The sequence below is a fragment of the Primulina huaijiensis genome, chromosome 16 (genome assembly GCF_012295235.1).
Source record: "Primulina huaijiensis isolate GDHJ02 chromosome 16, ASM1229523v2, whole genome shotgun sequence".
Classification (NCBI taxonomy): domain Eukaryota; kingdom Viridiplantae; phylum Streptophyta; class Magnoliopsida; order Lamiales; family Gesneriaceae; genus Primulina; species Primulina huaijiensis.
Genome location: NC_133321.1, coordinates 18873302 through 18884055, shown reverse-complemented (window position 1 = coordinate 18884055; position 10754 = coordinate 18873302). Strand labels below are relative to the sequence as shown.

Below are 10754 nucleotides of genomic sequence, written 5' to 3'. Positions count from 1 at the left end.
AGTGGGTAGTGGTTTAAGTTAGCTGGCAAACACTAATATATATAGATAGATAGGGCCATGTTTAATGAGGCTTTAAGCTTTATTAAAACAAATTATGATTAATTAGACTCCCGCTTTAATATAATATAAGAATACAATACATCGTGGAGTTATAACATTGTTTGTTTATTTCTTTATTTATTTATTAAAGATAAATAATTGAGAAAAATGCGTGTTTTGTTGGGTGAGTCTATGCTACACTGAGAATAGATCTCTCGGTTTTTTTTATATATAAAATGATCGGCTGATCATCTCAAAGTATAAACATATCGAAAGTTCTAATCCCATTATAACACAGACTCACCCGGTATTGTTGCCCTTTTCCGTAACAGAAGTTAGTGGCAAACTAAAAGAAGGGAGGGACCATTAATCGCTTGATTCACTAAATTTTAACATTTTTTAATCAAATGTAATTCCACCTTTTGCTGTTGTTGTTATCATTAATTACATATATTGGATGTGTAAAATTTATTATATTTTTTTAAAATATATTTTGACTAAAATGCGAAATCTAATTATCTTAATGATATCATTGATTCAAAATATATGTATCATGAGATATATAATTACAGTTATAAATATTAAAAGATATTTAATTTATAATATTACCCCTTGATATAATATTATTTCTTATTGAGAATACAATTGTTGTTATTCCATTGATCTGTGGAAGTAGTTAGTTATTTGATCATCTTCGATCTGTACATAATGTACAATGACGATAACCCAATTTTTATTTTTGGTATTTTTACATTTAATTTGGTATCGCATATGTGATTTTTCGATCCCATCCTATTCGGTAGATGAAGCAAGAAATTTTGATTATATAAAACGTCTTATTGACAAATCTTTCGCAATCGTGATCTCGATCATTATAAATTTGAGTCATTTTTTTGTAAAACTATATTCTTAGTTATGAGTGTTTGATTTGTCTGTTACTCTCTTTCCAAGTGATTTTCAGTCTTAATCTGTTATCATTTTTTTTTTACAATCACTAACGTGTTTATTGTCATATCAGTATTTTCAATAGAAAATAATTGAAATCGTCAAAAATCGAATACGATGTGGCTTATTATTACATACGAGGCTACATAAAAAATCAAATTATTTATAGACAAAAACTTGTGTGAGACGGTCTCACATGAGACTCACTCTTATTTATATGGCCAACAATGTACACCTATTATTTGAATTTTACCACATATAATTATCAAATACACTAATCAAACTGCACCTTTAATTTAATATTTGTTACATGACTCGTACTCGTCAATTCATACCCGACTCGACACCAATTTTTACCCATCCCAAACGGGTCGGGCACTGTTAGACCCTGATCCATTGCCTCAAGCGAGCATATATAAAGTAGATTCCGAAGTACGCGGGCTACATATACTAGTAGACGGTGGGCTTTGTAATTACCAAATATTTATAAAACCAACAAATAATAGTCCATAGGTTTTTAAAGGCCCAAAAGAAAGATATCAATCTCAAATAGAAAATGGACCTCAAAGTCCATATCCAATTCAGTTTAATTTCGCAACACTTGAGCAATCCAGCATCCAAATTCCAATTCCATTGGCTCCAGCCCAATTGTCGTTCTCTCTGGCTCTCTCCTAGAAACCCTAGATTCTGCCCTCTGTCTGGGAGCTGGAATTCACTGATTCCGCCAACGAATGGAGTGCTAGCATTGATCTGGGTATCTCGGTAACCGTAATTTTAACTGGTATATTTTTTTCCCGTTTTTCTTCTTTATTTTTTGGGTATGTATGTCTTGAGTGTGAGGTTATATTTGAAGTTCTTATTTGTTTCTTCGGTTCATATATTTGAAGTTCAAAATAATGCTGATCATCCGTAATTTCGTGCTTAATTTATCCACTAGTTTTTAGGAGATTTTTGTTTGAGAATAAATTAAATGGAATCGGAGCTTCTGATTTTGTGGGTTTAGCAAACGCCAGATCTGGTTTCTGCAAAGGTTTATGGTGGTTGATTTTGTAGGCGAGTATGAAATATCAATTCTGCCCTTTTATTTTTGGACGTGGAGGAGGACAGTGGGTCAGTTTCGAATTATCAAAAACTATTTTTTTTAATAAAATGAAATATCTATTCACTATATTTCAAATATAAAGAAGTATTTTTTTTTCAAAAATAGTTAACCATAATTATTATACAAATTTTTCCAAGTCAATCAATTCTTTTCTCTTAAAAGTAAAGAAATGCATTTCAGTTCTAGAATAGGTTTTTTTGTGAGACGATCTCACGAATTTTTATCTGTGCGACTGGTCAACCATACTGATATTCACAATAAAAAAATAATGCTCTTTTAGCATAAAAAATATTATTTTTTCATAGATGACCTAAATATGAGATCCGTCTCACAAAATACGACCCGTGAGACCGTCTCACACAAGTTTTTGCTCTTGTGAGACTGTGAGACGGGTCAACCCTATTGATATTCACAATCAAAAGTAATATTCTTAGCATAGAAAATAATATTTTTCATGGATGACCCAAATATGAGATCTGTCTCACAAAATACGATCTCACACGAGTTTTTGCCTTAGTTCAAACCTGTAGCTAAATCGGTACTGAATTATCTTCAAATGTTATGTTTAAAAAAAATACTTATGAATTTAGTTTTAAATTTGAAAATACGTTTGGATAATTATTGTATAAAATAAAATTTTAATTGTAATTTTTTCTCACTTTTTTGTTTGCGATTGAGAGGTTTTTCTGTTTTTTTTATTGATTTTTTATTTTTTATTTTCTCATTTATAAAACAATTAAATTTATAAAACTTAAAACACTGAAATTCTCATTTAAAATACCTTATAATAATAAAGTAAAATCGTCGATCAAATAAATTGTAAAGTAAATTTGATAAAATAAACTAACAATATTAATAAATAGTGTTTGATTAGACTACCTCACACACGAGCTTTGAACCTAGACCGTCACCTACTCGACCTCTGATCCGCCACCAACACAACCATCGACACCACCGCCAAGACCTGTACCACCACCCAGTCCATCATCGGCACCTGCGCCAATCCCGCCACCAGCTCCACCCCCACCTAGCCGCCCCCCATCGTCACCAACTCCAACACCTAGACCCCCGCACCCCAAGACAGAAAAAAACGAGGGTTCCATTTTTTCCGGAGATGTGAAACAATTTCCAAAAGTAATCCCGTGTTTTAAAACAAAACCACTAAAAAACAACGAATCATTTAATAAGAGAAATTATGATAAAGGTGCGTTAGATACATCAATTATAGTGTGAGAATTTGTTATTATTTCATTAGATTTTGTATTGAATTTATCATAAGATTTTGATAAAAGAAATTTTTGTATTTAATTTTTTGTGTGGTAAGAATTGTTGTACAAATTTAGTTGCATATATAACATAAAAACTATATTAAAAACACTTTTTAGAAAGACATTTGCATAATTTTTTTTTACCAAAATCTTGACCAAACATATTTTTAAAGTTTTTTTTTTCAATTTATAAAACACTAAAAACATTTTTAAAATGTTTATCCGAACGGAGCCTAAATGGTTTGGTTTCAGCTCCAATTTCCATTTGAGAATTTTGCTTGAATCTGTGTAGCCCTAAGATACTATACTATTTATACTTTCTATTTTTCACTCCGGTAATTGTGTGAAAACTTTTACGACGAGTACAAATTCTTTAAAGAAAGATTTTTCATGTAAATCATGTGTCTTTGTTTATTTGTTTCCCTTTCAATATTTTCATTTGGTGTTCCAAAGGGCACCCGGGGAGCTCACTTCAATGATGGGTTGTTGGACCATGCTAGTTTCAACTCTAGGCACCCTTTGTGCCCTTTTTAGCAACTATGATTTGTCTTGAATGTATGGTAGCAAGGGCTTGACCTATTTTCTTTATTGCAGATAATTTGGTGAGCTAAATTTTTCTGAAAATGGAGGTGGAGACCAGGAAACCTGTCCTGAATTACGTGCCAGTCACTATGAAACCATGGCACATTGATTCCAAATTACAGCTCGACATGATGGAGATTCAACCTGACATCAGAGAGACACCCCCGAATAATTTTGAAGCAAAACTTCCAAGATGTCGAAAAAAGAAGTCTATCGTTTGGGAACACTTCACTATTGAAACAGTCCGTAATGGTTGCAGAAGGGCATACTGTAACATATGCAAACAATCGTTTGCATACAGTACGGGGTCTAAGTTAGCTGGAACAAGTCATCTGAAACGTCATATTGCCAAAGGAACTTGTTCAGTTGCCCTATTTAATCAGAAGAAAAATCAGTCAACCCCGAATAGTGCACTTTCAAAGACCAGCAATTATTCTGCAACCCCAAAGCAACGCTACCAAACAGCCAGTGTTCCTGACATAGTAATCAATTCTGATCATATTCGACGTGAGCTTGCTAGTATGATTACTATGCATGAGTACCCGATCCACATGGTGGAGCATTCTGGTTTTGTGGCATTTACTCAGAATATACAGCCTCGATTTGATTCAGCAAGCTTCAATACGGTTCAAGGTGATTGTGTGGCAATTTATCTAAGGGAAAAGCAGAACATCCAAAAGGTGATTGACAGGATGTCAGGGCGTGTTTGCCTTATGCTGGATTTATGGTCATCATGCCGCAATATTACTTACATGTTTGTGACTGGGCAATTCGTTGATGGTGATTGGAAGCTTCAAAGGAAACTTCTTAATGTTATAATGGAACCATATCCAGATTCAGACACGGCTTTCAGCCACTCTGTTGCTGCATGTCTATCCGACTGGAATATGGATGGCAAATTATTTTCGGTAACTATCAATCAACCGTTGAGCGATTTTTCAGTTGATAAATTGAGAACTATGCTCTGTGTTAGGAAACCCTTATTGCTTCATGGCCAGTTGTTGGCTCAAAATTGCCTTGCTCGTTTTTTAAGCAGCATGGTCCAAGATGCTTTAACTTCTCTGCAAGGCACTGTGAAGAAAGTTCGGGACTGTGTGAAGTACGTGAAAATTTCAGAATTGCACGGGAACAAGTTTCTTGATCTCAAGCAACAACTTCAAGTGCCTAGTGCCATGTCTGTTGCTGTTGACGACCAAACAAAATGGAACACGACTTACGCAATGCTGTTGGCCGCTTTAGAATTAAGGGAAATCTTCACTTGCTTGGATTCTTTGGACCCCGATTACAAGAACTCCCCGTCTATGGAAGATTGGAAGGATATAGAGACTCTCTGTACTTGTATAAAACCACTCTTTGAAACTGCAAATCTTCTTGCCACGGGAGAAAGTCTCACAACAAACTTGTTCTTCCATGAAGTTTGGAAGATTCAATTGGAGTTGGCTCATGCAGCTACAATTGAAGATCCGCTCATCATTAGCCTAACAAAATCAATGCAAGAGAAATTTGAGAATTACTGGAACAGCAGCTGGATTGTTCTAGCAATAGCTGTAGTTATGGATCCCAGGTTCAAAATGAAGCTAGTCGAGTTTAGTTTTTCAAAAAATTACGGTGAAGAGGCTGCCTTTTATATAAAAACTATTGAGGACGGTATCCACGAGCTTTTTCTTGAATATGTCTCTCTTCCTCTGCCTCTTACGGCTGCTTATGTTGAAGAAGCAAATGGGATTACTGTCAAACTAGAGGATCCTCATGGAATTGGAATCTCAAATAACGGTCTCGCCCTTACAGAATTTGATGTTTATATCATGGAAACGACTAGCCAGCAGTCAAAGTCCGAGTTGGATCAGTATTTGCAGGAGTCCCTTTTGCCGTGTGTCGATGAATTTGATGTTTTAGGCTGGTGGAAAATGAACTGTATGAAATACCCTACTCTTTCAAAAATGGCTTGTGATATCTTGTCTATTTCCGTTTGTACTGTTCCTGCTTCTTCAGTATTTGATACTAAGAACAAGGAGATGGATAGTTACAGAAGTTCTTTACGACCTGAGACAGTGGAGGCTCTTATATGTGCAAAGAATTGGCTTGAATCGCAGCAGAAAGCTGAAACTCCTGCTCCCCTAGTCAAAATGGAGGTTCCTGCATAGATTCGAGACACTTTTTTTGGTTGACCCATGCTGGAGAGATTCGAAACGCCCTTTTCAGGATGATGAGGGAGGTGATGATGATTCTTGTGGTTAAATCTCAAGATTGAACATAATCAATTGAAATATTTTTTTCAAGAATGTTTACTTTGATTAGACCCATTTATTGATGTAAAGCAAATTACAAAGAATGACATTATACTTGTATGATATATCGTTCGATAAAACAGAAGGTTATTAGCTCAGTTTGTTTTACTCTTTTTTTGGTGATTGAGGTGACGAGCAATACATAACATTGTAGTTATCCTCATGTTTTTCCGAATTTCAGTCCCCACCCGACTTTGGCAGCCGTTGCTGTTTTTGGCAGCTATCTTTGTTTACCTGTCAAATATATTCTTGCAACTAAAATGTGAAATGTACGTTTATTTGTTAATCAAGACAGCAACACTTTTTATTACATTGCAGATACAGTGGTAGCCAACTCATAATTCTACGATACAAGTATCCTCCTGTAGGAAGATTATAGCAGAAAGATGCCATTTCGAAGATTTTATTTTTATTCTTTTCATGTAAACGTACATCTAATCCTGAGGAACCAACTGTAAACCGCTGGATTAATTATGCGAAAGAGACCATTCATTCGATTATCACACACCACCATCATACTCATCAGCGACCCTTCGCCGCTAAATTCACAGTTCAATCTCAACGTGATGAACCTTCAGATCATCTGGAGGCATGTCGGCCAGGTTCAATGTCACCAAGCCAGAGGCAGCATCATATTCGAAATCGACCACAGATGATCCGGCACCGCACCTTCTAGGCTTAACCGACGAGTAGACACCGAAACGCCCACGACCCTTTACCTCCATGGCAACAACTGCCACGACCTCAGAGCTCAAGTTCTCAATTTTCCCTACAACCCCACTCTCGAGTTCAACCAGCTGTGCAACGGTTTTGACCTCGTATTTCAACCCTTCGATTGCTCCACCCCCATTGAACATGTCGATGAGCCCCAATGGTGCGAAGTTGAATCCAGGTGCTAGTACTTTAATAGGTGTAACCGTGAAAAGTTCATGCTCCAAGACCTTGAGTGAGATCGGCATGGCAATATTATACGGCAGGCAGGTGACTGTACCGGCTCGGTGTGAATACAAAGCTACATCCCCTTTCCAGTTGGAGTCGAGGGCAACTTGGGGTATGAGATGGACATCACGGCCCCGTATATAACCTGTGATTGCTTCAGGTTTAGTTTGGTGGAACGTGTTCTTTCTTTCAACACTGTTCCATGCTGCACCTTGGCAATTGTATACTCCAAGTACACCTGTATATTTGTTTATGTTCCATATCTTCAAGAGGCTGGAAAAGAAAATGTCGTCACCAATATTGTTGCTATAATAGGGAAAAACTGTTGGAAAGGTAAAGTATTAACATATAACAAATTCGGCATGTTCTGATTAAAATCAACCACAAGATTAAGCACCGATTCAACATCATGATGCAACATAGCATCCTACTATGGCTACAGAATCAACTTCACTACATCAATTCTTAGCGAATGAAGAAGTTTCTCACCTAACTCCATCACGAGATGGATCGGAAAACAAGCAATCCTTCGTGGGCCGACCCGGCAAACGAGCTCGAAGAATCGAACCATCTGGTAAAACAAGCTTCTTAAGAAGATCAAAGTTGTGTTTTCCAGGTGCATCACTGTTAGAGGACATTATCTTAGTACTTTATGCAAATTCAAGAATACGACACCTTCGTTAACATCAGGGCGTCTAGGATTTGTACAAAAATAACATTCAAAAGTTGGAAATATTTTTCAGTTGATCCTCGCCCTCCTACTGGATTTGCCCCTAGTTAACATGAAGACGGAATAGAGGATATGGGCAGTCACCTCACGTAGACAGGTCCACCGCTGATCGCCCTAGCTGATCCATGGTACTCGGCTGCCGGGTGGAAAGAATGGAACATATCCCAATCAGGTAACATGATGTCTCCAATGAAAACAGTGTTATATGCAACGGCAGCAATGTGGATCGTGTGTGATATCGGATCACGCGGGTAGAAATCATCTGATGCTCTCACAACAGCAGTTTGTTTTGAGCTATTTTGCCAATCGCCGTCACAATATTTTAAAAGTTAAGCACAAGTTATACAGTTAATTAATGTTCAACCACAAAAGCATTTCCAGTAAGTAGTCTCCTAATTAAGACACAAGTATATAGTTCAATAAAAGCTTGTAAAGACTGAAGAGAGTACCATAAGCTGCTGGTTTTCATCACCCTAGTGTATGATATTTTTCTTAGATAATTTCAATTTTCGCATATTTTTTGAGTTGTAACAGGAAACTTCTTGACACAGAATCATAGTGTATCTCACTATAACACCATAAATGCATGAAAAAAGCCAATAAATAGAGAAGATTATCAAGAATCTGTAAATCGGAGGCATACCAGTAAAAAGATTCAAGATTGTGGCTCATGCAAGCGATGATCTCATTCCCCGGGAAATTCCTCGCTACCGAAGCATCAAGAGCCTGATGATACAGCCTTGTCAACTCAACTCTACCTCCATTTCCAGCACCAAGAGTCTCCAATATACACTGTGCATCCACTTTCACCCCATCTACCCCAGCCGATGCCAAATAGCTATGCAACTCATTGTAAAACTTGTAAACATTCTTCGGATTGACCAAACCCAACCCCTGCAACGCGATGGCATCGGTTTTCCACCCTGGTTCGTTCTCCATCACCCCCTTGCATAACTTCGGATAAATCATAGCCGATTCATACTCCTCCATCTCCTTCACTCCTGGCCTCACACCGCCCCAATATCCTGTGATCGCGTGCCACACATATACATATTTCAATCCATGCTTTTGTTTCGCTATGTTTACTATATTCTTGATCCCGACGGTGGGATCCTCCTTGTTTTGGAACTTATTGTTTTCTTTGATTCCGGTTAGCCTCAAAAGCTTTGGTTGCTTCACTTGTGATGCTTCTTCCTCGATTTCTTTTGGTTTATCCTCATCACTTCCCACTGACTGCCAACCGTCGTCGATTATCACGAATTTTGGAGGTGTCCCACCAGCCTCAAGACTATGAAGACCGGCCTCCACACCTTCTTGAGTCACCTCTTGGTAAAAAGCATCCCAAGTACACCATCCAAAGTAATCCACAAGTTGAGGCAATTTCTTCTCTTGTCTTAACTTAAATGTTCCAAGATGGAGTTTCACAGCCGTGATCGCCTCGTTTATGGCTCGAAACGGATCGGTACCAGCACTAATATACACCGAATGGGTGAAATTTGACGCCAATATCTCCTTATCCCCACTCTCCAAGCATAACTCTAGCTTGTCCCCCTCACTACCTTGCAGACAAGCTTTAAATGGCCCTTCAATCAAAGGCAAAAATACTGTATAAACAATCTTATTTTCTTCATCCCCGTCAACATCCGACTCCAAATGGGATCCATCCTTAGTTTCCACCAGCAAAAACTGTGTCTCCAGCGGAATATCACGCCCTTTATCTCCCATTCTCTGTGCCATCCACCATAACTTGAACCTGAAACACGCTAAAAACCGCACGTCGCGCAACGTCCCGAGCGACACCACATGACGGCTGCTGTCCTGGTCGAAAACCGCCCCCATGAACAGCCCCTCCACCGGCCCCGCCGCGGCGCCGGAGGTGGCGATCACATTTTCCGGCACGTTGTCTAGTATGGTCCTGTGTTTTACAACGAGCTTCCGATCCACGATACGAATTCCTGGCTTGATCGTCATTGCTAACTCTTTACTGAACAACCCTGCGGCAACAAAAAAAAAAACCCACGTTAAAATCAGCAGAATATAGCAAGCTTTAGAGCTCCATGTAGCTGTACTAGAAGAAATTGAGAAAACTACACTGCCCAACAAACATCAGACACTTGCTGACCTTCAAACACAAGCACAGAAGATGAACGAGTATACAATCTAGACAAAATATCTATCTAAAATGCTGGAGAATTCATTAGGTGGCGTACCTAATTTTCAGCAAGAATGAGATTAGGTGAAGAAAAAGCTGTTCAGGAAGAGAACGATTTCTCTTCCGTCAAAGAGGGAGAATAATGGGAAATGAGAAATGCACGCAAATTAGAAATGAGAAATGCGAGTATTTATAGAGGATTTGAAACATGCAGCAAAGGACTCTCTACATTTATTTATTTATTTATTTATTTATTATTATTATTATTATTATTTATTATTATAATAAAATGTGTGATTATCCACATAATATGAGTCATACCTGAAGAAAGTTTTGAAACCTCATGGGTGATGGGTGATACGATGTTAAATTGTCGAATTTTAGTTTTAGTCTATAAATTTTTTTTAAAAAAATTCATTTTTCTTGCATTGAAATTTTATTTATATGTTGTTTATGTGTCTAAAATTGAAATTTCACGACAAAATTATAAAAATTCGAAAAGGACCCACGGATCATCTAATTAAACTCAATTATTGAGGGTGAACACACGACCTAATTCGTATATTTTCAATATTTATTTAAAGAAATTTTTGGGGGCTTTACAAATTTATGCAACAAAATTAAATATAGATTTTGAAAATTAATTTGAATAATACCAAAATAATAGTCATGTGATTTAAATGTATATTATGATAAGGGAGGATCATAT

At 37.2% G+C, this 10754-nt stretch overlaps 2 protein-coding genes across 4 annotated transcripts; one reads left to right on the top strand and one right to left on the bottom strand.

Annotated features, from left to right (window-relative positions):
- The first annotated feature begins 1539 nt into the window (after window positions 1-1539).
- Window positions 1540-6320, top strand: LOC140961480 (zinc finger BED domain-containing protein DAYSLEEPER-like). 2 transcript variants are annotated; one of them, XM_073420030.1, is made up of 2 exons: window positions 1540-1738; window positions 3923-6320. In XM_073420030.1, exon 2 carries the CDS (start codon window positions 3978-3980, stop codon window positions 6078-6080), a length of 2103 nt encoding a protein of 700 aa, XP_073276131.1. In that variant the 5' UTR covers window positions 1540-1738; window positions 3923-3977; the 3' UTR covers window positions 6081-6320. The 2 variants fall into 2 exon arrangements, with proteins under 2 accessions (XP_073276131.1, XP_073276130.1); XM_073420029.1 differs by having other exon boundaries at window positions 1542-1765; window positions 3949-6320.
- A 160-nt stretch (window positions 6321-6480) lies between these two features.
- Window positions 6481-10262, bottom strand: LOC140961479 (probable galactinol--sucrose galactosyltransferase 6). Of its 2 annotated transcripts, none has more exons than XM_073420026.1 (5): window positions 10104-10262; window positions 8537-9887; window positions 7978-8187; window positions 7653-7787; window positions 6481-7436 (listed from the first exon to the last, which is right to left on the bottom strand). In XM_073420026.1, the coding sequence occupies exons 2-5, from the start codon at window positions 9862-9864 to the stop codon at window positions 6770-6772; spliced, it is 2340 nt and encodes a 779-aa protein (XP_073276127.1). In that variant the 5' UTR covers window positions 9865-9887; window positions 10104-10262; the 3' UTR covers window positions 6481-6769. The 2 variants fall into 2 exon arrangements, with proteins under 2 accessions (XP_073276127.1, XP_073276128.1); XM_073420027.1 differs by lacking the exon at window positions 10104-10262 and adding an exon at window positions 10016-10038.
- Between the last annotated feature and the right edge of the window lie 492 nt (window positions 10263-10754).